At 39.9% G+C, this 27810-nt stretch overlaps 1 protein-coding gene across 1 annotated transcript; it reads right to left on the bottom strand.

Moving 5' to 3' along the window:
* Positions 1-253: 253 nt before the first annotated feature.
* LOC128381574 (disks large homolog 5-like) lies at positions 254-24938 on the bottom strand. Its single transcript, XM_053341611.1, has 32 exons — positions 24879-24938; positions 23943-24096; positions 23473-23616; positions 21326-21509; positions 19710-19966; positions 19032-19344; positions 18375-18605; positions 16846-17030; positions 16606-16731; positions 16246-16378; positions 16019-16143; positions 15739-15914; positions 15494-15597; positions 14923-15015; positions 13536-14516; positions 13215-13338; positions 12787-12931; positions 11819-11940; positions 10974-11057; positions 10717-10876; positions 9691-9853; positions 9471-9604; positions 8866-9030; positions 8485-8668; positions 8121-8269; positions 7635-7805; positions 7252-7448; positions 6453-6596; positions 6038-6165; positions 5136-5245; positions 3074-3183; positions 254-1347 (listed from the first exon to the last, which is right to left on the bottom strand). The coding sequence occupies exons 1-32, from the start codon at positions 24919-24921 to the stop codon at positions 1244-1246; spliced, it is 5643 nt and encodes a 1880-aa protein (XP_053197586.1). The 5' UTR covers positions 24922-24938; the 3' UTR covers positions 254-1243.
* Positions 24939-27810: the final 2872 nt, after the last annotated feature.

The following is a 27810-nucleotide window of genomic DNA, read 5'->3' as shown; positions in this document are numbered from 1 at the left end:
TAAGTTCACATACAAGACTTTATGTAGAGAGGCAGCTCTGATAGTTTGGTATGAAAAGATTATAAAGACTAATTCTCACCATGTTTTACCTTCAGTGGCGTTTTACTCTCCCCAGTGGACAGAAAGTGTAATGATCCAACTTTTGTCCTATTCTCCAGACAAATATCAGCTTGCTCTTTGTGAATTATTTAGCAAAAACAGCTCAAGAGGTGATACAATCTGCAATTCAATAGAAAAACACAGACCATTTTGCATTCCATTAACTGTTTTAATATTTTGTAGAAATATTAACCTTCATTTAGGAGAAAATCTGAACTTAAGTGTTTCATTCAACTTGATAACGTGAAAAATCACACAATGTTTAACTGACAGCCAACCGCCAACCAGAAATAAAATATCCCTTCTTAAAATTCCACTTGAAGAAGATGAACAATATTTATATCAATATTGGCAATATCAGTAGAACACATACATTGGGACTTTGTGATGAAACTATCATACCTGCAGTAGGATTTATTAAGGAAGTTGTAGTGTTAATAAATCCAGAATAGACAGTGATTAGCAAATATTTCAAGCTTGGCACGATATTATGTTTGAGGACTGAAATGATGTCAACAGAGGGGAGGGGGGTGGAGGGTGGGGGGGTGAATTAAGAGAACAAAATAGATACAAAACAGCAAAGAACTGCAATGTGAAGGAAGCAAATTTGCCCCAGTTTCTCTATAAATAAGAACATTAATTGGAAAAAAAATCCTTTCTATTAACTAGACAGCTACATCTGTATAACAAAAGGTTTATAACCAACATCTTTGATTTGATTAGATAAATTAAATGGCAGGAAAATACATATAAATATAGAGAAGGGAACGCAGTGGTCCATCCATCTTCGCTTATAGAATAAAAGTCTTCAGTTTGCATCAAAACAGACTTCCTGTGGTCCAACATATCCAAAGTGGGATTAAAGGAGTGCTACTAGATATAAGGGGAAGTAAAACATTCAAGTAAGCATTGTATTAAATACTAGTGTAAACAAATCTAGCTGTAGTACAGTACATCACTATTGTAGTGGGAATATTACATGATCATCAGTGCTGATATTGCTATATGTGAAACAGTATCGGAGTTAACCGTGTTGTCTTTTAGATGTACCGATTCGCCGCGTATCCCAAAATAAAATAAAACTTTGTAAGCTGTACATTCTTCTCTGATATTTGGAAGAAGCATTCGGTGAGAAGTACGATTTCTATGGTGCTCCATCTGGGATCCACAGTACTTTATTCTGTTCCTGCTCCACAATGGTCATGATCTGAGTGCAAATGTAGGAGACGCTACCTCCTTGGACAACGCCTGCAACACAGTAAAGGGGTTGGGGAGGGGAATGATAGCATTTATTCATTTTCAGCATGTCATATGTCATATTAGATATCATGTAATCATATTGAGTGTGTAGTAAGGAGTCCTGAATTAGGTTCAGAGCTCTGAGGTGGACGTCCTTGAGTGTGTTAGTACAGTGAGTTTGTATTGAGAACATACGTACAAGGAAAGGAATTTTGTTGTCTGAGCTTTTGGAAGGAACACAGACCGTCTAGGGAGTATTATGGTACAGATGAGAGAATTCAGCTGAAACTGTTAAAACTAAGGTGGGGGTCTTCTGGGCTTGGATTTATGAATTATTGCCAAGTACATAGGATTACTGAATAGACAATAAAGCATGTGCAGTGACACACACACACATACATACAGCTGTTAACTCTTGTAAGTGATGTATATAAACACTGCATTTGCCTACATGTGTTTTCATTAAACTGCTTTAACTGAGAAATTAGCTTCATCCTACTTTGTTCTCCTCCAGCTTCCTGAATGAAGGAGGACAAAGAGTGAAAGAGAGTGGAAAATATAACCTGACAGGGAGTGTAAAGCATGCATGTCTGATTTGGCCACATATGTATAAACACATAAAGGGCTTTACATGGTGATTATTTACATTGAACCTATAAATTATTTAGTTTATAAAATGCTAGAAAATTGTTCAAAAATGTAGCTGGATTTTGGAGATGAAAAGTACTTCAGCCATGTGATCAGCCCCATTTCATGTCTACCGCTCAATACTCCAAGTTAGAATGGCTAATCATTTTATTTCTCACTGTTATGGCTTGTATTGAGAAGTTCGGCAGCCACCTCTCTGTGTTAGAAGGGATCAGTGGTGGTATGTGTTCATTTCCAAAACCCTTCTCCATAAATCGTGCCCTTTTATAGAGCCATTAATCAGCTGGACAGTTGGGTGTCTGCAACTGGCTGCTGCTCCATATACCAAACCTTAACTCAAATCTGTGATAGACTACAGAAATATTGTGCTCCAAAAACACAATGACCTCCACAACTGGTTCAACTAGACCATATTTATTAAAATGACTTTCAACTTTGTTTGCCAGACACTTTTTGTATATGCAACTAAAGATTGTTTTCATTATTAATTAATCTACCAATTATTTAATTGATTATTCAATTAGTTGTTTTGTATATAAAATATCAATTTAAGTTCCCCAGGTTTTTTCTGTGTAACAGCCCAAAAATTAAATATATTCAGTTTACCATCATGTACTACAAAGAAATGTAGTACACATTTAAGAACCCAAAACCAGCTAATTTTTGGTGTTAGTTTAAACAATATATAATAAAACATAATGATAATTAAAATAGATACCAATCAATTTTAAATTGATTGACTAATTGTGTAATCACTACAGCTCTAAAACCAAATCATGTCTATTAACCTCCACTGTGCTAAAGTGGAACAATATGCATGCATAGATACCACTAGGGGTTAGTGTGAAATATGACCATTACAGACATAAAATGAAAAAGTAAAAAAAAAAAAAAAAAAATCTGTATAGCCCCCTGTATAGACTCCAAATAATGAATGCTGTACATATTTCTGATGGACCTGATTCAGCACATTTACAGAGCACTGCAGATGTCTATATGCTCAAAATAATTAGTGTTGTTATTACTGTAGTCCCTCTACCCAGCCTGGTTTAAGACCATGTGAATGAAATCAGTCATTTGGACCAACCTGTGAAGAAGCGGCTGTAATCCTGCTCCGTTTTCTGCGCCGCCTCAAACTGCTCCTTGGAATGTTTCTGAGAGAGTTTATCCCGCAGGTACAAAGGGTCCTTCTGCTCTCTGAGAAGACAAAATCAGCGCCTGTCAGCATGCTAGAAAATCTCACTTCACAGTTGACGCATGGATTCAATAACAGTGTGGAAGAGTCTGACACAGAACTGTAAGAACTTGTATGTGATTTTGTAAGTCCGATTTTGAGATTACATAAAGAATTATCATTACCCAGTTGTTCTGCTTCAAAGCTGTTCGCTCTACTAGCCGCCCACAAATTCATTGTGCTTGTATGTTTGTGAGCTGGATTTCAATAGAGCTAACCCAAAATTCAACAACAAAGAAATCCTGAGTACTTTATGTATCTTACTTTTGAAAATCAGATGTGCAAAATCTTAATTTGTTCATAAACATGTCTCTTCCTTCATCCTACCCTGACTGGATGATAATAACTGTATAAATGACAGCATACTGCGGTGCCAGGGGAAATGTAATGGGTATGTTTGTTTTTGGCTAACTCAACACCTGTAAAATCAAAGCAGTTTACCATAGTGAAAAGCAAAAATCATGTAAATCCACAAAACCTTCCTTCTTAGAGTTGTTACATTGCCCACATTGACTAAAGCAAAATAGTCTGAAAGGGAACTTTCAGTATGTACAGTATAGCAAACTCACCATACATACCATGTGGACCTATCACATACTACATACCTACAACTAGTCTAGAAAAACTACTAACAGAGCTTTAGTGAGATCTCTCCAATGTAAACCCTTCCATGTGACTGCTCGGTCCTCAGTCTTCATCCACTGGGGGCTCCTGACCTAACCTAGAATCACACTCCCATCTCTCCCTGGCACTCAGTATGCAGTCAACATATTGGTCTGCTGATGCCTCCCAGAGGATAAAAAAGAACCAGGAAATAGCGCGCGTATCTGTGAATCGCTGCAGCAGGCAGTGGGAGGTATGCTTTTGTGTACGTGGCAACGACAGGTGGGGGCAGAGAGTGTTTTAGCCACCCACACCACGGAGCGGAGTCACAGGCCCTGCGAGCTCTCTCTGGACAGCTGGCACTCAGCTGATGACAGCAAAGGCTTAGTAGGAAATCAATCTCCACCATGTTCGCCTGCTGCACCACTTCATAGATGTGTGGGCGTGGGTGTGTACATGTGTGGTTGAGGAAGCCTGTTTCTGCCAGATCTGAGGCAGTCCTTATTTGTGTGTGTGTGTGCGTGCTGTGCTGGGGGTTCAGCAGATTTAATCTTCCCCATGCGATTAAAAATGAAAAAGCAGAGGGATCTTTGAGATATCACAATCATCCCATCAAAACCCCGGCAGGTGGTGGAAGAGAGCAGGCTGTGGTTTCTGAACTAATGACACTGTGATCAAATCGGGTTGATCAATTAGTTTTTGTTGTGTCTGCAGGATGAATATGATTATGAAAGCAGCAAGATGTCTGCAGATGTCAATTTCCAGTTTCTGTCTTGACAGAAAGAAAATTGAGCTGTAATAATTAAGAATTCTATTTCCTGGAAGGAGAACTGGCATCAACATAGATGAGAATTTTGTTTGGATAAAATGAAAATGTGCAGCCAGGTTATTTTAACATCCATCCCCTCAATTAAAAAACAATGTAGTGAGCTGGAAAAAGAAGCAAAGAAGACATTCATGCCAAATAATCTTGTATATATATATATTTGTATGTAACTGTTACATTTTTGATTATGTATGAATGTAATGTGACATCCTTTAATTATATTATGAACAGGCAATTTAATTGGATGCTACAGACACTGATGCTCAGTATGCCTGGATCTATTAATGGTTTAAATTTTGATATTCCCTTGGGCATGAATGTCTGTAAAACCAATTTTTTAAAAACCATTATATTCTCCATGACCAAAAAAGTTGAAAGATCTGAACTTAATCAGTAAACAGCAACAACACCAAAAGCACAGAGCACGCTTGACATGTCTTCAGGCAAGAAAGAAAGAAAAGTAAACATTTTGGACAGATTACTCACTTTATCTGCTTGGCATTCTTGTAGCGTATGAATATGACGATTGGATAGATGTGAACGCTGTGAAGACGTTCGATGGCGTGAGGGGCAATGTCAAGTAAACAGTGACAGTCCTGTGAGAGAAAATGACAGCACAAGACTGCGTGAGAAATGAGGGGGATGATTAAAAGCATAACCTTGCAAAAGAAATGTCAATATAGTATTTTAGTTTTTTATACAGCTCAGTGGTTTTGGCTACATAACTAAACAATGCAACATAAAGTTAAAGCTAAAATTTAGATTGGGGAACTCGAGTCAAGCACGTTATTGTGAAACATGTGGGCAGAGTAATTCACACAGCTGCAATTTTGGACATCCATTAATCAATTAATCTCTTCTCCTATTCAGGTTACAGTGGCAGCAGGCTAAGCCAAATATCCCTCACTGCCATGGGCTCCAGATCCTCCTGGAGGATGTCAAGGCCAGATGGGACATACATTATAATCCCCTCTGGAGCATTCTGGGGCTACCCCGGTCATCTCTGGAGGGAGGTGTCCAGAGACGTGTTATTCAATCTCATTCAGATGCTTAAACCACCTCAAAGAGCAGCAGTAATAATCAGAGCTGATTGTGGATGTAATGTGCTTCTCGGTCCACTGCAAAGGAAACTCAATATCTAATCTGCCAGTAGTTCACATCTTCATAAGAAACTGAGAGCAGAGAGGAAGTGTCACTTTATTTCTCTTTCAGGGAACTCCAAACTTAACAAGGATAAATCTGACATCTGAATAATAATGCACAGATATGAGATTAAATACAGACAGACTTAACAGTCATTTCTAGACTTGTTGTAAATAAACTTTTATATTAAGGATTATGAAAGAATAATCATACGAAGGGATTATCAAGTCCTCAAGTCAATTTACCTTCTCTGTGATCTCTTTTATTGATGCCACAGTTGTCACGTCAAAATGGCCACTCCGCCGTTTGTAGTCAATGAACACACAATCCTTCACACCCCGCTCAATCGCCTGCTGAGATGCCTTCATAATCTCTAGAGGAGGAGAAAGGGGGATTTTTCAAAATGGTAAATTCACAATAACTAAATGATTTATTTCCTTGTAGTTATATTATTCATTTTAAGCACACCCACCACAGCAACAGTGGCGCTGCTCAGTGGCCAACAGATAAGACTGGTTTCTTGCATGTGTGAGTGAAAGGAAATTACATATTCAAGTGATTCTTGTGAAACTCCTCTGTACAGTATGGGACAAACCTGATAGACATGTGTCAAATCTTTCAACAAATGACAGATTCAGTGTAATGTGGACAAAAGCTCACCAGGCAGACAGCGACAGAATTTGTCAGGAACTTCCTTCTCCAGCATGTCCTTACTGGCCTCCACTAACGGACCCATGACCAGCACTGGTCTGGGAAACAGGGAGTCCACCTTCTGAACTCGCTGGTACATCAGACTCACTCCGTCTGAGCAAAAAGTAAAGAAATATTAATATTTATTCACAGTTGCCCTATAATAACCACAGGTCTGACTTTGTTTATCTCCGAATGCTTTTTATAGTGTCAGCCTGCTTTATAAACATTCTTTCATACCTGGAAGCGGCCAACACATCCGGACACCAACAGCTAAAGGTTTATTACTTTGCTCAGCAGTACTTAAATTTGCTGTCACTATACAATATATGTTCGTACTCTGTTCAGATATTTTGTATCTAATCACAAGCCTGAATACTCTAACTTGAGGATGTTGAGCAAAAAACAAAACAAAATACATTTTTTAAAGATTTATTTTAGGCTCTTTTGCCTTTATTCATATAGTAACTGGCAGAGGAATAAGGAGAAAGGGGGGGGGGGGGGGGGGGGGCTGCAGCATAGGTCCCTGGCCTGAGTCGAACCAGGGACACTGCGATAATGTGGCATGCGCTTTTTGCTGATTCAAGCTCAATGATTGCAGGTTCACATTAGAATGAACCTAACCTCATCTAGGCTTTTTCTTTCAACTCAATTTACATTTCCCTTTGTTTTTTGATTTGAAGCTGAAATGAAAGCCCCAAGTTGCAGATAACATATACTGAAGATGTAAACTTCACTGCTATCCAATAATCAGTAGATGATTACTCACCCTCTGTGATTGGTAAAGAATCTGTGCTTATGGCATCCAGAGCCATGAGATCCTTCCCATCCTTGGATCCGCTGCGTTTGTGCTTCAGCCTTCGACGGAAGAAGGACCTCCTCGCAGCTGCAGACAGACTCTTACTGGTGCCATTGTCATCTTTCATATCAGCCATGCCGTGTCTCCTGTAGAACTCCTGGTCCATCCTTAATGGAGACATTTCAGCATGTTCACATGAATTCAACTGTAATGTTCCTTAACACCCAAGCTTGGATACAGAAGTAGCCACCCAGATATAAAGGACCAGATAATTAAAGAGTATATGCCTGATGCCGGTTAATACATAACCTCCACAGTATTTGAAAGTAGACCAAGTTATAGGCCGGACTTACATGTATTTACTTGGAATCTGCCCTTTTTCCAGCTTCTGTGCTTTCTCGTCAAGTTGCCAGGCCATCCAATAGCCAAAGTTGCCATTAGGTAGTGTATCTTCAACATACAGGATGTCATCTTTCTTAAAGCTGAGCTCCTGCTCCACCTCTGCCACCCTCTCATAAAGTGCTCTGGCAACAGATGAACAATAAAGCAGTTATGATGGATAGATACCTCTGACTTCTTTGGGGGAACAAGAGCACAGCAGATTGAGAGACAGCTTCACAGAAGATTAAAAACATTTAAACTCTCTTCAAATTCCCCAAAACTGATATAAGTATCCCTTTCTGCCTGCTTTGTCAGGCATCTTAAACACCTCTAAACCTCTAAGGTTGTAACTGATTACTGGACGTGCCTGCCTTATGTTTCTGTTTTCACAGCAACTGATGTTGAAACTTTGGCAACTCTGTCACCAGATTAGATTGTTTCATAATGACTGATGGTACCTTATAAAAAATCCATCTCCAGGCATCTCTTTTATCGCAGCCAGTTCTTCCATACAGTTCTGGACCTTGAATGTGATTGTTTCAGCTGGTTTTAACATTTCCAGGTAAGCCTCTTCTTTTGTTTTGTTCTTCATGCCGACGCCATTGTACTGTTTGAAAACATCAATAACACAGTTAACAAAAGGACACTGAGCTCAGCTGCCAAGACAGAATGACTCACCATTTTCAGTAAAAGCAAGCTTAACAATGCATAAAAACACAGACAGTTATAAAAGAGGAGGTTGTTCTTTATACAGTAGAAGCAGTTCTTGAACTTTGTGCACATGACCTTCTTAGCAAGTGACTAATAGAACAGTGGACATACCTCCAGTATCAAGTCTCCAGGCAGCAGGCCATCAGGACTTTTAGCAGGGCTGTCATCATCCAGACTCTCCACAAAGATGCCACACAGGTTTCCTCCACAGATCTGAACTCCTAGCTCCACCTGGATCCTCTTCAACCTCACCAGTCGAGGCTCTGTGGCCCGGTGCAAACTCGAACCAGGAAGCCTGGACAAAAACCTCAGTCAGGGATTGAATTTCTCTCTTATTCCCACCACACTGTCCATCTAAAGCATCTAAATGTATTTGCTAAATTAATGCAACATGATCACCAGCCAATATTCACTGTGAAATATGTTAATACACTAAACCTAAAAAAAAAAAAAAAAAAAAAAATTTGTATCAGTATTCCATTCCAGTCCTACCTAAAGGAGCTGTGAGGGCTGGTGGCAGGAGTTGTCTGTTTGGATGGTGGTGTCATGGTGCCTTCATCTTGCTCACTAAGCGTATCGACAGTGGAGTGATTATCTGGAGTGTTGGCTCCACTGTCCTGAGGAGTTGGCTGGTTGCTGATGGACTCCATCAGAGATCTGGAGGAGAACAGAAACGTCTTAAACTCTTTGCTAAATATATTAAAATAAAAGATATTGAGAGTCAGAGATAATGTCAACCTCAAAAAAGACATTAGTTACTGAGCAGATTTTTACAATACACACAAAGATTTTTTTCTTTGTGTTTTGTATTTGTTATTTGATCTCAGTTACATAACCCACTCATTTTCCTCCAATTTGTTTTTTTGGCGCTGGAGTATGTTGATATTTGGTTATGTACTTATAATGTGTTATTTGCTGAGAACACAGTGTTTTGTGTTCATGTACTGACTGAATTTAGCATAATAAATCCATTCATTCACATTATGTTGAGAATAACTTTGATAGACAATGAAGCTTCAGATTGCCAGATTAATTTGATGATCTCATGTTCATGAAATCAATCTGTGTCACTGTGGTGTTTGGACTCTCCTTCTTACCCTGAACGAGAGTGGTTGCCCAGCTGAACCATGTGAGGATTATACTGAGCTAAAATGGTGACAGTGTCACATTGCTGCCCGATCACCAGTCGCGCCTGCTGCTCGTTGGCATTCCGGAGGTTGATTCCATTAAACTGGAAACAGCAGGGATTCATTAGAAACAGAACAAAATGATAAACCACAGCCATGTAATTTTAAAGAAGCGTGATGGCTGATTTACCTCGAGGAGTTGGTCTCCGTACTTTAAACGAGCTTGGTGTGCGATGCTGCCTGCTGTCACTTTGGACACAAACACTCCACCGTTCTCTCCACTCACAATGGAGATCCCAAGTGGTTCTGCTCCTTTCTGCACCGTAACATTGCGTGGCTCCTCCAGGTATGGCCTTTAGAGGAAAAAGAGGAACATGTTGAAGGACAGTGATGTTCTTACATCTGTGGGAAACCACAAAGGCTGCTGGCAGGATGCAACTATATGACTCAAAACAATATTAATTATAATAACAAATACAATTGTTATTAAATAAACAAAAAGAAGTTGTTGTCTGATGTTTCAATGCATTGTAGCTTTCTGACGATCCTTTACAGCAAAGATGCAGTGCTAACCCATTATAAAGGCCTTTAGCTGTGTGGAGCATGCCAAGTGCATTTCAGAGTCTCAAGTCATGCAATCATACAAAATTCATCAGCATTCTGAATTAATAACAAGCAGAATGAGATGATGACTTAAATACGCATCCAATACCTTTCATTATCAGGGCTATTAAACATTTAAACACATTTAGCACCACTGCTGCTAAGCAAGGCTAGAATATAATATCTGCAGTGTGTACAACGAAGGTTTTCAGATCCATGCTGTAATGATCTAGCAGTGCAAATATTTGCCACAAGCAGCAGAGGACAAACCTCAAGCTTCTTAAAGAGAAGAACTTGGGCTTAACTGCTATTGGAAGCCTGACAGAGGGAGTGTTATAAGAGACAAATCTGAGAAAAAGATTGAGACAGGAAAGAAAGAGTGATCACCCAAAGTAGGAGAGAAAGATTTCATGTTCTAATGACCAACGACAGAGAAGGAAAGAATGATTTATCGGTGTTCTAACAATATGGGATGGAGGCTCACATCTCTGTTTACTGCTTTACAAGCACTTCATCAAAATGAAACAGACAGAGGTACAGACAAATGGTGGAAAACACGTCGTGTTCTGCTGAATGATGACAGTATAATGACCCAGACGAGGGGCTGGCCTACCCATCCTTCCGCCTGTCACCAACTGGAGCAGGGCTGACTGATATTCTGGGCTGGGTGGAAATGGAGCTTTGTGATTGGCTGCTGGTGAAAGATGATGTGTCCAGGTTGACAGGAGACATTGGAGGTGTCGGGCTGCTACACTCCGAGTGGGAAAGGGAGCCTGGAGTTGCAAAGAAGAAAGGCATGAATTCAGATGTGCTTTTCAGTGCTGCAATAATACAGCTAACAGACTGTACTGCTGCGTAACTCTTCAGTACCTCTGTCAGATCCAGTGGAGCGGGGATAACGAGTTGGGGGGATCTTGATGCGTTCTGCCCTAAACTGTGAAGTATTTAAGGAGCCTAGAAGAGGATTTAAAAAAGAAAAGTATGTTCAACCAAATTACAAAAAAACAACAACAACAACAACAACAACAACAACAAAAAACTAAACATTTTCTCACTTAATTGTTGTTATCAGGCCATGCAGATACAAGGTTTCCTTCAGGAAACTGATCAGTGAACCTGGTGAGCTGTTTTTCCTGACATTGCGATAGGCTGCTTTGATTAATTATGTGAAGCAAATGTGGCCAATCAGTCACTGTCATCTCCTGAGCTGAGTCAGACACATCATGATGCGTACCAACTTCTGGTCAATTTGCTAAATGAAAGTCTAAACTCTAGTTAAACATTGTGAAAACAGTCTTACATTGAGGTTTGTCACAACTACATACTGTGAAAGTAGCTTTGGTTGGATTTACCAAGGTTTTAAGATCTCTCTCTCAGAGATTCAGAAGATAGAGATACAGTAGAGGTGTGTTATTCAGTGTGCTGAAAAGTTATATTATAATTTTCTACTTCTACATACCTTTCCAGAAACAATGTCCTGGTTATTTACTGATACTTATTACCAAAAAAGAAATAGCTCCTATTGTGACTGTCAATAACATCTGTTGACAGTCCAGACTTCTAGGAACAACATTGTCAAAACCTGGATCTGCATGGCTTGATATAAGAAAAGTATGTTTTGGTCATTTAAATGAGGTGACTTAAACATGAGGATATACAACAACACATATTTTATGGAATATACTAAATGAAAAACTAGGGCTCTATATACGTACCCAGTCTGGAACTGGAGGGGAGAGAGTTGGTGCTGTGTTGTGGTTGGCTGCAGCTTGTCTCAGTCATGTCTCCAGTGCGCTTGTGACTGAGGTCTAAACTGAGGTGACCTTGATGCTGGGGGCTAAAAGTGGAGAAAAAGGCCTCAGTAAGTTCCCTAGTAGTCATTTTTTTGCTCAGTGCCATCAGTTGTTAAGACCTAGGGCACTGTAGACAATGTTTTTTTTAAATAAAATAAATACACCATCATACTACATAGACATCACAGGACGTAGTAAATCACTGTTGAATGTTCTGAAATAATACGGGCTGCAACTAATACGGGCTGCAACTAATGAACAACACGTTCACCATCAGTTCATGTAAGAAATACTTAAATCTATAAAATGTCAAAAAGTAGTAAAACAACAAAACAAGTTCCCAGAGTTCAAGGTCAAACTGCTTGTGTTGTCTGGCCAACAGATCAAAATCCAATGATATTCAATTTATTATGATACTGAATGGATGGACAGCAGCAGTAAAACCTCACATTTGAGAAGCTGGAAACCAAATTTTTGTTGAAAAGTATCTTATCAAAAATAACAAATTGTTGTTAATCAGATTGTTGCAACACTAAAAAAAAAATATTACAAAAAAAAAGGTTAAAAAAATGTAATTTGTTGATTACTTGCAGGAAGAGCTGGACCTACTTGTCACCAAATATGTAGGCATTTTTCACAGAAGATGTTTTTATATGTCAAAGTAGGAAAAGCAAAGGTGGACATAACATGAATGATGACTAAACCGTTTTAAAGCTCACTGTCACGGCTTATCGACACCCTTGAATAGAACAGAGCCATCATTAATGTCATTAGTCACATGTGTGCTTTTCCTACTATGACAAGCCAAAATGTCTGCAGTCAGAGAGGCCTGTTAGTGTAACCTATCAAAAATGCAAGGCGGCAGGAAAAACCACGCCAGATGTGTACACCTTGTATGTGAATGTGTGTGGACGCCTGAACTGGGTGCTGGAGGGCAGTTGTTGGTATCGATCTCATGGCTCCAGGCAGTGTAGACCGGGTTCCTCATCACAGCTGTCACAGCAGGACACGGGGCTAAACCTCGCTGTGCTGGGTCTGGAGGGACGCAGAGGGCCAAATCATCAGAAATACTCAAAAAAAAAAAAAATACTCAAAGTCTCAACACTAGTGATAACATTTATGAGTGACTAATAAATTGTGGATAACAATTTTACAAATAAATATGACCCAACTTGAATACATGTCAAGTAAAGAGCCTCTTTTAATGTCATTTGATGCAGAAATGCATGTTGCATTCAAATGCTGGAGGAAAACTCAAGCATAACAGTCCTGGATGTAAAAACGAAAAAGAGAAGGTAAAGTTGTTCTGATGACTTACGTGCTGTGATGCTGCTGTAGCTGGGGGGTGCAAAGGGCATGCTGTACCGATTAGTTCGCATAGGAGAGAAGCGTAACAAGTCCATCGGCTCAGGGGAGTGCTCGTCGTTAGAGAAACTCTGTACCTGGAATAAATAAATAAAAATCAGTAATCTTATAGGGAAATGGCTGTAACTGTTGCTGTTGTTTTCCTATTTTTTTCAATTTCTGCAAATCAATTAAATAAGACCTAGGAATTCTGAAAAAGAAGACAGATTGCTTACTATAAACATTCATGTGTCAAAATGCATACCAGATCAGATAAGGACATCATCTTAGTTACCTGCATGGGAACAGGAATGTGTAATGGAGTCACATTTCGCCGCAGCGCCGGTGCCGATTTTGGCCGGTACCTCCTCTTTTCCTGCTCCTCTGGCCTGCGTCGAGTCCCCCCTTTCTCCACAGGTTTCTTGGGAGCAGTGATCGACTCTCCTGAAGGAGCATCAGTGTAATAGAGCTGACCTCCTGCCTCTCCCTCATCCTGTGGGCTTGTAGCTTGAGAGACTGGGGGAACGCTGGTGGTGATGGTTGAGTCTGATGCCGAGCTATTCTGCTGGCGATGTTTGAACCTGAACGAGTCACTCCTGGCGGGAGGGGTGGGGGGTGTTGTGGTGGATTCAGATACCGAGCTCTGCGGTGAGTGTTTGGGCAGCTGGGAAAGAGACATGTAGTCCAGTTTTGGAGATGCTTCGGGTCTTCTGAAAACATTCACGTCAAAGATAGACTTCCTCTGTTTGGGTTTAGGTTTTTTGTAGATGGAGAGCTGGAACTCAGGAACAGAAGCTCCCGCTATGACTTTTGGCCATGTGCCTCCACTAGGCTTAGCTGGTGAGCTCTGCCCTCGGTCCACAGCGCTCTGCGGGGTGCTGCAGTCGGAGTGCACGGGGGTGAATGTGAGGGGGCGACGGTGCAGTTCCTGCCTCCTGTAGCAAAAGTCTGGATGGGGCTCTGAAAGACTGTGGGGGGAGGAGGACGTTCCTTGGTGAGAATGGGAGCGGGAGTGTAGAGAGCTGTTGGAAAGGGGTTTGTGGTGGCAATGGATGCTGCTACCGCTGCTGCTGTCCAGGGAATCACCTGTATCCTTACACGCATCATCATCACAGCTGCAAATGTCTGTTTGTGTGGAGCAGTTGTGCTTGGAGCAGTTATGTTTAGAGTTCCTGCAGTTCTTGGTGTGGATGTCACAGGACTGGAGCCTAGAGGTCTTTTCCGAGTCTCTCAAACTTTCAAATAAACTCTGACCGGAGTAGCTCTGTGGGAGGAACTGTTGATAAAGGAAAGAAAACAAATACTAAAATAATGACATGAAACTGAAGCATACAAGAGCTACCTCATTAAAAAAATCTAAATATGTTCCTCACGTTACTTACGATAACAGTTTGCTGTTTTGTCTTTAAATAAATTTGCTGTTTCTCAGAACTGGATGGTTGAGTGAGTGACGAGTTGACAGTGAACACTAACCTAAAGATGACTTAATTAGAAATATCAGTACTATAAATGTTTACTCTTTCTTTTCTCTTAACAGCTGCTGAAGTTAAGATTTACACACATTGTGATGTGATGATTAAATGTTTACTCTAAAATAAAAATGGCTATAAAACACTTCTATGCCCAGTAAATTAATCTCAGTGGTACTTTTTGTGTGTGTGTTGGGGGTCACAGGACTTCACCTTCATGAGGGAGATGCTGAGAGAATCACAGCAGTTCCTCAATAGAGCTTCACATTCAGAGAGCAACTTGTTATCAAGTGTGATTCCATTAATCTGTGGTGCAAAAAACACAATGAGAAAAATGTATTTGCCTCCATGTACAACATAGAACATTGTACATGTTATACTGACCAAGGCATGTATGAGAAAAGGTAGTAAAATATGTCTACTGCATAATAAATAAATTAGATATGTGGAGGTAATCGTGACTGACAAAAAAAGCTGCAGTTGATTGCACACCTTCTATCAATTCTTGTTTCTAAAAAATATGAAATACATAACTTTCTTGTATACTACAAGCCAAACAGTGTAAACTGAAGAAGACTAGAGTAATAATAATACATTTTAGGTGCCTTTCAGGGCACTCAAGATCACCTTAGAATACAATACTCAGCTACAGTGTTTCCTTTGATTTAAAACCCCACATTGTACAGTAGGGGGCAGTAGAGGTTCATCAATAGCAGAGTCAAGGCCTTAAATGAGCATCATTACTTTCCATATAACTTGAACAGGATCTTGCCAGCATACTCACAGCTAACAGTCTATCCCCAATGGTGAGAGCTCCGTCTCTGACAGCTGGACTGCCTGGAGCCAACGTGGCAACAAACACTCCACTTTCCAGGCCTATGCCACAGTCTGAGTGGTAACAGTGAAACATTATGAGAAATCATGTTAATTATCTATTCAGTTCAATAATCATGAAACATTAGATTATGATTGACGCTGGAATGTCAGATGTTGTATTTTCAGCATGTTTTTTTCCTTGATGGAACTGACCTTGTTGCCCAGTGAGGTTTATCTGGATCGGAGTGATAATCCGTCCTCCTAGTGACTTCCTTCTGCGAACCACCATATTGATCACTCCCTCTCCACTCATTACTGCTTTGATCACCTGCTTCCTATCCTTATTGGTCAGGTCTACATTATTAATTTTCAACAACCAATCATTCACCCTGTGAAGAGGAACAGTGACTTGTTTTTTTCCCCCAATCGAAACATATCACAGAAAACAACATTTAATGGATTACTGATGTGATAAAAGAAATGGGACATTAACCTTAATCTTCCTTCAGCAATACTTCCTTTATCCACTTTACTGACAAATATGCCGCAATCTCCTGGTAAATAAGGATCATTTACCCCTTCAGCAATATCAAACCCAAGTGCTTTCAAATCCATGTCCTGAAATAAGACATATCATAATTAAAATCTTGGCAGTTTGCACATTAAGTAGTTGATTATTGAATATACATCTGAAATAATGAGATTCATAGTGGTGCTTACTCTGTGTTTCTCAAATTCTACTACTTCCGTCTCCCATTCGATTGAATCTGTATCGATGGCCGAATCGTGTGAACTGTGAGCCATTAGCTGACGAAACCTTGCTTCCTTTTCTAATTGGTCCTCCATCTTTTCTCTGTTGGAAACATGAAAAGTTAAATAATTCTTAAATAAATGCAGTCACCTTTGGATGGAATTTGAACTTTTCTCAGCCTGTATAATAATTACACCACTGCGTGGCAGAAAAGACCTGATATTAAATCTACATTCTGGATCCTTAAACAAGTGTAATACAGACTGTCACATGAGAGAAACATCAACAACATGGCAAGAAGTGAAAAACAGTGTGGAGTAATGACTTACTTCAGTTCCTTGAGCTCACGTGCAGCGTCGTTCTTCTGTTTCCTTGTGTCATCAAGATTCCTTAAAGCATCTGCCAGATCACTCACAGCTCTGTCCCTCTCCCGCCTCAGGTTGTCACATAGCGTGCTGACAGATGCACACAAGGCATCACAAGACGTAAACAAATCTATTTTAGTATATTATAGAAGACAGAAATCTTCTTTTGTGTTCATGCGATTTGTACAGTGAGTGTGTCCCCACCGTATACTTTCTCTCTCTGCCACTATCTTGTCCCTCTCCTGAAAGGCCCAGTCTCGTCGACACTTTGCTACCTCGGCCTCTTGCAGGGCCTCTTTCAGCTCCTGAGAGATGGCCTCATACTGCTTCCTCAACATCTCAATCTCCTTGTTGGCTCGTTCCTTATCCAGAGTGGCAGAGTCTTGTTGCTGGAGGAGTAGCAGAGCAGAGTTGATCACTTTCAATGTCCGTGAGTGTAGAAAGAATGTAGGCAGCAAGACTAAAAAACTAAAAACACATTTTGAAGGACTTTGCTTTATTTGACTTCATATTTTTTCTCTGCTTGAATTGTTTTTACTCCACCACAAGTATGAGACATGTGACATAGTGGACAGACCAAAAATGCAGCGTCCTTGTTTATTCACTGCATTGGCACAGCAGTATTGCCAATTGCAGCAGCCTCAGGCAAAAAAAAAAAAAAAAAAAAAGCAGGGTAGTCCTGCAATATAATGTCATCCGGCAACAGAGTGCGTTGGCCAATCAAATACCTACGCATGCTCAGTCCTAATAGATTGCTGTACGAGTATCATTAATCTTCTCTTAGCCTCGCCAGTGTAGTCTATTATCATTTTCCACAGAGGTAAAATCTTGTCTCATAGTGTTATTAGCAGCTGTGTAGTGTCATGGTATGTTAAGCTTACAAACCAACTAATGTATGGCTCAAACTGGATCCCAAGGACTACTTACTTAAATTTTCTCACCTGTAAATGTAAACCAGCACTCACACTTAATGCATCTCCTTTTTAAAGCAGGGCTATTTTCTGCATGTTTTACTACATGCCTTTCAGTTTAAATAAAAAGGTTCTTCATAACACTGAGTTAAAATAAGCTCTGAAGATAAAAATCAACATAACTTACTTTAAGATTCCATTTTTCCTTAACTATGCCAAAATTAAACTATAATTGCTGCAAACTGAGAGCAACATGATGTCTTCTAAAAGTAGTTAAATGAGTGACAATAAATTGGATTAGGTGATGTGGTTTGAAGTAGGTCAGATACAATATAGTAACTGTGAGTCTCACAGTCCGCTGGTGTATCTGTGGTGCATACTCTCTCTTTCTCGCTCTTAATAAATGTACAGCAGAGAGACAGTCAAGCGTAGTGAGAGTATTAATTAAGTCCATGGCTAAATTAATTCCATTAGACTTTACTGCACTGTTGTTTGGTTTAATTATCCATTTCTAAAGCAGTGCAGTTTTCTTGTGCACTTCAAAGTCAGAGAGAGCCTTTTCACAGTAATTACTGGTAATTTCCTAATGCAGGAATCTCGGGACTTTCAGCACAATTAATCTGGCAATCGCACTGAAACACAGTGTGATAGCTGATACAAATGATTCTCAAAAAAAAAAAAAAAAATCAATGTGTGGAAACCTGCCAGCTGCTGAAAAAAACGTTTACTACTACTATCTGGAGATGGGATGAAGGGATTATTGTCAGAGGAATAAATCAATCCCTCCATTTATAACGATAAATCTCCTGTCTGTCTGGTTACCTGTCTGGCCTGGTAATACTCTCGCAGCAGCTGGTCCCTTTGGATGATGGCCTCGGTCCTCTCTTTACGGGCCACGTCTCTCTCCTCACGCACCGTCTCAATGTCCTTGCAGGCCTGGCTCAGCTCCTTCTGGGCCTCGGCCTTGTCCTTCACCTCATGGCAGTATTTCTCCAGCAGTTCGTTCTTTTCACAGATAGCCCGGTCTCTGTCCACAAGTGCTGAGGCCAGCTCCTACACACAGAGGCAGACAGATAGATACCATTGAACAAAAAGAGGATACTAACAAACTTCCTGTGACATGAAGAACTGAAGATTACAAAGATTTCTTACAACACAGTTTTTATTCGTCATGGCCAGTTAATAGAAAACAAAAAAAAACATCAATATGCGTTCCCCATTTTCTTTCTTGGCTGGCTGACTCATCTGGCCTTTTAACACCAATGATGACACACGATTACTTTTTCGACAGCTTAAATAAGCTCTGGGTGTTGCGTAAATTAATGATCACAGCAGATGTAACCAGCTTAACCACAGTAGATAATTTTCCATGAAATGTAACTTTATTAATTTGAAGCTATGAGCATGTGTTCCATGTGTTTTTCAGAAATGTTCAAACAATCATATGGGACTAAAAGGAGCGTCTGTTTCAGCTCTTACCTGTCGAAGAGCCTCTAGCTCCTCATTGGCCACCCTTCTCTCTGAGGAAGTGTTCTTCAACTTGGCCTCTGCCATCTCCAGCCCGGTCTGAAGCCTGTCCACCTCTTTGATCACCTGGTCCCGCTCACTCATGATCAGGCGGTACTCGTTGATCACAGAGTCCCGCTCCTCTTTGTATTTCTCACAGTCCTTTAGTGCTTTGAGCTGCTGGGTCTTGAATCGCGTCACCTCTGACTGCAGCCGATCCATCTCTCGCTGCAACTCCTTGTTCTGGGCTGCAGCCTTGGACAGTTCTTGCTGTGTGCTGTCAAACCTGTACCAGATAGGGGATTGTATTGAGTTTTACAACTTAATATTTGCTATGTTGTGTTAATGTTAAAACATAAATAATAACACAGACAGGCAGAAAAAGAAAGTGACCAAGCTTACAGTCTTTGCATCATAAAAGGAAAAGTTAAAATGGGAAAGCAACTGCCCATCTGCAAAGCTGCATTTGCCTTGGATTAAGAATGTTTTAAGTACTTGGTCGTGCAGATTTGACCTTGGCATTGAACTCAAGCACTGAGTTTGTAGCAAAGTTTGCTGCTGTTAATCATTAGGCTTTTTTTACAGCTGCCAAGTCTGTATATGCCGCTTCTAACGCTGTTCGTTTGAAGTGTCTGATGTTTCCGGTCTAACCTTCTTATAGATGACGAGTACTGCTGCTGATAGAGGATGGCAGCATCCCTCTGCTTCAGCAGCATGTCCAGCTGTTTCTGTAGACGATGGTTCTCCTCCTCGGTCTGATCCAGGCGACTCAGGTCTGCGTTGTGACCAGCCGTCTTCTCGTTGTAGCGCTTCCTCAGAGCTTCGTAGTCACTCTTCATGGCCTCCAATTTGTCCACAGCTGTGTCATACAGCTTGTTGAGGACATCAGATGACCCTTCTCTCATCACCTAGAAATTACATAATTCAAAGTCCCAGATTAAATTAGGAAGTGCACAATTGGACAACTCATATCATATATTATGCCACATTTACAGAGGAGAATAGGGCCAAATAAATGTAATAGACTAGAATAGAGTGTTTCAGTATAGTTATATAAAAATGAGGTTTGGTCATTCATGTCCATCTGCAGTCCAGGTTAACCTAATGTGCCATACCAGTCAAAAGTTTGGACACACCATCCCATTCACTTGAACTGGTACTGTAAATGACCAAGTCTTAAATAAATAAAGAGTGTCCTGGCATAGAAAAGCAAGTCATCAACTAAAGTTTTGGCCCTCCACTTTGTGCTGAGGTTGCAGACCTGAGCAATAGTTTAATGGCCAAACTGTTGTTTTAAGAAAAGTTGGCTACAACTCTGTTTCTTAGTGCTCAAAACATTACGTAATAAAAGAGAAAGGCTGAGTGGCGCAGTAGCCGAATGGATATAGCATGCCACTTAACCGCAATATCCACAGTTCGATTCTAATTGGGGACCATTGTTGCTTATCATACCCTCCTTTCTCAATTTTTCATTTCCTGTATGCCTCTACACTAGCAGCGCTACAATAAAAAGGAGAAAGAAAGAGTGTGAACTAAAAGCTGATTCAAACAAGACCAGACCAATCCTACACATACACACATATCCTTTTAAATAGTGATGTATTATAGTATACAATTCAAATTATGGACAGTGTACAAAAAAAATAAAAAAGGACAAACCAGGACAAGTTTCACATAAGGGGAAATACGAAGTTAGTCATTGGCAACTTCAACTTCACTATAAAAGATCAACTTAGGACTGACATCACTGAGCTAATTTGATTCCTAATTTGACTACAGCTGAACAGTATTTTACCTAATGGTGACATGAGCTCTGGATACAATGAGGCCCCTCTTTTATATAGTCATATAAGACATTGCCCTTGGTTATGTAAGAAAATGCAGACATTTAATGATTTGACCTTCTTGATTCTACCAAGTCTGAAAACATGTCAGGCAGAGCAAAAGCAAAAGACACAGGTTAAGTCACTCATCTAATTTAGAAGAATTTTTTGATCGATGCAAGACATGGGAGGACCACACTGTCTGACCCGATTTCTCTGAACGATGTCATCCTCCTTTAAGTAATGGTCACTGAGAGAGAAATAAATTGATTTCTGTCTCAAATGTCAAGATCCAAATGATTGCATCTCAAGGGCATTCAGAAATGGAAATGAGTGTCTCAGTAGTAGTGTGTGCAAACAGTATGGATCTTTCTATCTTTGTGAATGCATTTGTATTCACATCTGTAGGTGTGTGAGCCTAAATGTTGATGGGATTGCAAGTACCTGGTGGTGCAGCATCCTCATGTCAGTCACTTCTCTCTGGTCGTCGTCGTGTAGCCTCCTCAGCTCCTCGCAGGCCTGCTTCATGTGGTTGTGCTCCCTGACCAGCTGGATGTTGTCTTGTCTCACAGCCTCCAGCTCCTCTTTCAGTTGGGTGTGCTCGCTCGCCAGGCGGCTGTGCAGCGTACTGAGGAGATACCACAGCAAGTACCATCTGACTTTGAGCACTGCCAGCCATGCTTAAAATCAGCATTATAGCTCTTGTAGTCAAGCAATAAATATAATTGAGCCAACTAAGAAGAATCTACTGTGTAGTCGAAGCCTGATGTAACTTTTTCCTCTGTACGACAGAGCTCCAAAAATGTACTAAACTGCTTAATTTATGATAACATGATCACTTCAGTCTGTTTCTAGTCGCTCACACATACATTCATGAACCATGAATACTTGCTAGATGTGTTTTAATCAGCTACTGAAAATACTTCATTCATCCTATTTGAATAATGATTCCTAATAGAGCTGCAGCAATTAATCCATTATTTGTTGACTATTAAATTAATTGCCAACTACTTTGATTATCAAGTCATTTGAAGAGGAACATTTCCAAGTCATCATAACAATAAGAAGAAAATGTCCAAATGAAAATGATTGCATCTTGCATCAAATGTGTATATTTTTGAGTCCTCCATGATAATAAACTGAATATATTTGGGATGTGGACTATTGACTGGGACAATAACATGTGAAGATATCACCTTGAGCCGTGGGAAACAGTGATTGACATTTTCCCCTATTTTCTGACATTTTATGGCTGAAACAACCAATTTGAATAATGTCCCTCTCAGATTAATACAGATTAAATTAAAATAATAACAATTATTTCTACAAATTGTCTGTCTTTTTGGGAATCAGTAGGCTTGGGGCTGACTGCCACACACTGCAGTGACATTTGAAAGTATAGAAAGATGGATTAATGGATTATATGTTTTAGTCTATTCATGGGCTTTACTGACAACAACCAAAACATTGTATAATGTCAGCCTCATCCTCTCAGAGACTAGATTGTGAACTTTCTCACTTGCCCTGACATACAGTACTTAGCCACTGTAGAATAAAATAATGCCATGATGATGCCAATTATTTATGCCTTGAGCGTGATATTTGATCTCAATATCACAATCAAGGCCTTTTGTGCTAATTATAAGAATAATAAGATGCAAATTAGAAATTAATAGTAAAAACATCATATTATGTAATAGTAATTAACATGCAACTGTACAAACATGAATGACTAAGAGGACAAACACAATCCTCCATGATTACTGAGTGTTAATGCCAGCCTACGTGTTAAGTGACTAATTGATCTGCTCATCGATCTGGAATGAATGTGATTTAAATGGCTTCCCATTCACAGAGGATGATGCTTATAGTGTGAATGGAAAATTGCAGAGAAGGACAGGACAGTAATAAATAAAGACTTTCTCTGATGTGCAAACAGAGCCCAGAAGGAGAGGCTTAAACATGGCAATAATCCTTCATCTGTCTGTTTGCATTGGGGCCAGATGTTGGTTCCCTACACTTTGGAGACAGTATGGCATCATTAAATCACACAAATGGACCAGCCTCCCCTTCACGACAACTCAGCACAGCTTATTTCATGGAAAAACAAATGCTCTGTTTGTAGCATTATCCTCATGGCACAGATGCCGTGCCATGCACACAGGGTTCAGATGATGATTACAGAGCATGGTTTGGCATGAACTCTTCAAGAAGGGTATTACTTATAGAGAAGTAATTCAGTCTTTGGTCTCAACCTCTGGTTTAAAAAGATGACTCAGGATTTATGCGGTTATGATGACAATAAAAACAGTCTTTTTTTTTTAAAACAATCACAAAGATGAAATTAAATTGATGAGGGGCTGCGAGGATTTTTTTCAGGGCTTAACTCATCAGCTTTTGGACTGGTATAAAGGCTTCATCCCTATTACTCTAACAAAAATAAAATCTGTTCTGTGCAATCTGCTGTGAATATGTCAGAGGAGAAACTGAATAGCAGCTAAAACCCTGCCGGCTGGCCGAGTATGTATACAGCACAAATGCACCGCCTGTTTAAAAATTTACAAAGATCCTGTAGTGGGCTTTCTACTCACTGATAGAAGTCTGCTTTCTTCACAGCCTCCTCGCACCTCTTCAGGGTAGTGCTGTGCTGGTTCTGCAGGGATTGCAGGTCTGCCATCGCCTTCATGCACTGCAGCTTCAGACGCTCATAGTCATGACCTGCTTTTGAGTTTGGTCTGTTTCACAAAGAGGGAAGAACGGAGTTGACATAGCAATGCATCAACATCAAGTTTTAAGATGCCTCATGGGAGGACAACAGAAGTATGAGCGAGATAAACATCATACAAACTTTATGCTTACCCCTTGTTTTAAAGAGTTAAGCCAAAACAATTTTGCATCATGCAAGACCTTCGCTCACTTGGTTTTTTTTGTTGCTTTTAAAAGCTGAACAAGGCAAAATGCCTCTATTCACAGAGCGCAGGTACACACAAGATCACCACGCCTTTCTGTCAATGTTTGTTTTGGAAAACAGGCAGTTAGGTGCATGAGATCAGAACAGTACCTGCAGTCATCGAAGGTGGTTCCGGGTGAAGACAGCGCCAGACGTTTGCGTAATTCATCCCGCTCACGGGTCACATGTCGAAGCTGTAACAGGACGGTCTCCATCTTCTCTTGCACCTGGTGGCTGTCCATGTGGGCGGGTGGAGGGGAGGAGGCTTGACCAGGCGTACCTGTGGGAGTTAGTATGTCACTGGTGGCATGTGCCATTCACAGAGCTCAAATGATGGAGATGATGTGTGCAGCTTCATCCACAAAGGGCAAGTGTATAGCTCATGTGTACTTAATAAAACTGTGTAGTCTTGGTTTTTCAGCTTTATACTGAAAACTTGCAAACTCAAAACACCAAAAGGAATACTTGAACTCATAAAAAAGGTTAACAGTCCAATCTAATCAAGGAGCAAAGACGAAACTTACATGGTGTAAATATTAACTAATCAAAAGGTGAGAATACTTTGTTGTAGCCGCTGTTCAAACATGAATATATATTTAGTTAACAAGTACAACTGTAACCATCATCTTACTGTATCATTTTTATGATTGCTGGCATTTGAGCAGCTGAAATTAGTTTAATATTCAACCTCAACCTCGCTGCTGTACTCATTAACCTCAGTACGTGTGAATATAGCACGCAGAAATTCCCCTACTGATAAAAATCAAAGGTCTCTTTCTCATTCAGTGGCATAGACTAGACTAGTCAAATCCTCTCTGGCTTAGACAATGACCAAATGAAACAGGTCTATGAGCGTGTGTGTGTTCAGAGTTTCTAAATCCTTGTCACATCTGTGTAATCACATGCATGTGCTCAGAGTCTAAACACGGAGCGACCAGTGACTATTATAAAACAGTGGTTGTTCCCTCAAAACAGTCATTGTGTTCTTTTCCAGGAAGATGTTTTTCTTTGACATTACTACACCTGACAGTTGTGTATCGCACTCACCTAAGCTGCTGAGAGAGCTGCTGCTTTCCGAGTCTGATGGCATGGTGGACAAGACGCTGTAAGTGGACCCTGTGAGGTGAACAAAACATTAAAGTCAGCTCGGAGTGTACTCGACCATGTCTGCATTATAGTCAGATGATTATCTCCAGCATTGTATGGTACATCAAGGCCCTGCATCTTGGGTTACATTCAGGGGCCTTTACTGAAAAAAGGCCAGCTGGAGGCATAATAAGGTGGGACTTTCCCCAACTTGGGATGACGGGCCTGTGGGCTGACAGCAGAGTGTGGCTAATTATCAGTTGGGCAGGGAGGTTGAATACTGACTCGCCCGGGCCCCAAAGAGGCTGCAGCCTCAGAGCTTCTCCTTTTATCTCGTCTGACAACATCACACAGTCCCCCCAGTGAAAGCCCCTTCTTTTATGGCCTACAGTGATTCATAATTAACTGTACAGAAAAGAAGCCTGAGTACAACACTGTAAGCATTACGGAGATGATCGTGTTATTTGAAAAACCAACACTAAAAGTAGTTCTTGAAGAGCATGTAAAAGCCTGAAACTAACAATTGATATCATTAGCAAATTTGTTAAGACAAATATTTGGTTAAAGCCAACATGTGTAGAATTTGCATGTGATTACAGCATCTTTAGTGTTATTATGAGGCATATGTTTTATTTGTACAGTATGTCAGCAGAAATTGGTAATATATAAGAAGGTCAATTAAAAACAACATAAAATTATTTGATTATTTATTTATTCTAAATTCCCATCATGATTTCCTGAAGTGAAGCATGATGCCATCAAATGTCTTGTTTTGTTTCACCAACAGTTATCACATAAGACAGAAAAGCAGCAAATCTTTAAAAACTGGAACAAGGTAATAATTGATATTTTTTAATTGATAAGTTAAGTCAACAATTAATCAGTTATTTTAAAAGTTTAGATTCATTTTCTATAGGTCAACTAGTGATTGCTCCAGCTCCAAAAACACTAGAAAGCAGTGACAAATTTATTCTCCAACTTCAAAAAGTCGAACATATGAAATGAGAGTCACAAATGTCTGTTAAGTAGTGATGTGAAAAAAAACAATTGACTGATGTACCATTAGTAGATATATTAAATTCTCAAATATTGATATTGCCTTCAAAACTTTAGTATTGATTGGATTGTCCGACATTTTCAACACAGCCTACACAAAGTGGAGCGAATTGTTTGATCCATAAAATGTCAAAACAATAAAAAATTGACCAATTTGATATCTGCAGGTTGTTGATTATCAAAATTGTTGATTTTTGTTTTGCAGGTTAAATTGTTTCAACACTGTTTAATCTTTTTTATCAAATGTGAATCCAATAACATATTTCACTATGAAAGTTTGTAATAAAAAGTCATTTTAATCATGTTTGAGATGTTCATAACAGACTCTACAAGTCTTGATCACACAGCCAGCAGTGCACAGTGGTCTAACTTGGCTGTGGGACGAGCAGCTTAAGGTTTGGTTAAATCAGCAACTTCCACCCCTGATGTAAAGTCTAGTGCTCGACTCGGTGCGGGAGCATGACAAACGATTCTGTTTACCCACGTCCCAGTACTCTAAATCAATCCCTGGCTGGCTGAGCTCCCACTAGCTAAAAGGAGACTATGAGTTTGATTAAGACTGGAAGGAACCCAGCGAACATGGCTCACCCCTCTTTTTCCCAGCAAAGGACTGAAAGGAAAGGGGGAAAAAAAAAAGACTGATGTGCCTCAGGAACCGTGGCATCCCATGGATCAAGCTCTCTTTGTTCTCGTTCTAGCTTAAGTTTCCCATGACTCTGTTTGAGCTGAGAGTGTCTCAATGGGCAAGGTTCACTGTGTCATAGCCCACTCACTTTTCTGCTCTGTGGAAGTCATGTGACCTGGACCTCGCTCAGTCTGACCCCCACCAATCAAGTATCTCATTTAGGTTGATCTCTTTTCTACAGTCACAGCCACTTGGTGCTCTTTGGAACTTTTTCTGATCTGACCTAAAGTACCAGTCTTAAGTTTGGACACACTTTCTTATTCAAGAGAATGGGAAGTTGTCCAAACTTTTGACTGATACTGTACCTAAGATATCAACAAGTACAAGACATAAAGGGGGGAAACTAGCTATTGTTGTAGAGTTTTGACTACAGCTGATATCATATAAAAGAAATCACAGCTTGTACTCTGCTCCACTGTTAATAAATGAGAAACAGTGAATAGTGTGCCCTTTCTATGGAAACAGGCAGATCTGACAGCTCTAATAAGTTAAATACCATTTAAATGGCATAGCTCCACATTTTATACTGTATGAGTCCATAAGGTCATTTCTTCTCATTTATTGATTGAACCGCTCCAGAAAATTGTACTTGACGGCAGATTATAGCTTTGAACATTTAGCTTCTTAAGTTTACAATTAAGTAGGCAACATCATTCAAGTGCCAAGACGCAATGACCCTTTAAGCCAAAATTCAATCTACAGCAAAGACCATGCAAGTAAAGTCGCATTACCTTGTTGTTATTATTAGGAATCCAATCTGTCAATTATTGCCTTGATGGGATAAGTCATTTCCTCTATATCAAGTCAGAAAATTGTGAAAAATAACTCTGTTTCTCAAAGCCAAACATAAATGTCTTGAGCGACAGCGAATAACTGAAATATATATACAGTTATTATCTATTGAAATCTACTAAATAAAGCATAATGCTGCTCAATAATAGTATGAACCCCCGACAAAAACTTGAATTTTGTTCATGGAAGAATTCTCTAAAAATCAGGAATGAAAGAAATAACATCACAGCAACATCTTGTATTTTACTCTCCTACAAGACAGTCTTATTTTGCAGTGACACAGCACAAACGGGAACACGTGAGCCACGGTACACACCCTTACGAGATGCTGCCGTCTTATTACTCTTCAACAGGAGGTGA

This window comes from Scomber japonicus, chromosome 20, assembly GCF_027409825.1.
Source record: "Scomber japonicus isolate fScoJap1 chromosome 20, fScoJap1.pri, whole genome shotgun sequence".
Lineage (NCBI taxonomy): Eukaryota > Metazoa > Chordata > Actinopteri > Scombriformes > Scombridae > Scomber > Scomber japonicus.
This window is presented reverse-complemented; position numbering and strand designations above follow the sequence as displayed.

What these genes read in the sequence shown, in the direction of transcription:
- LOC128381574 (XM_053341611.1), bottom strand. Translation starts at nt 24,921, where the DNA reads ATGCCATCAGACTCGGAAAGCAGCAGCTCTCTCAGCAGCTTAG. An exon ending in TTGGGGATAGACTGTTAGCT is followed by an intron (nt 15,016 to 15,493) that starts GTGAGTATGCTG and finishes TTTGCACCACAG; the next exon opens with ATTAATGGAATCACACTTGA. An exon ending in CTGGAGACTTGATACTGGAG is followed by an intron (nt 8,270 to 8,484) that starts GTATGTCCACTG and finishes GTTTTCAAACAG; the next exon opens with TACAATGGCGTCGGCATGAA.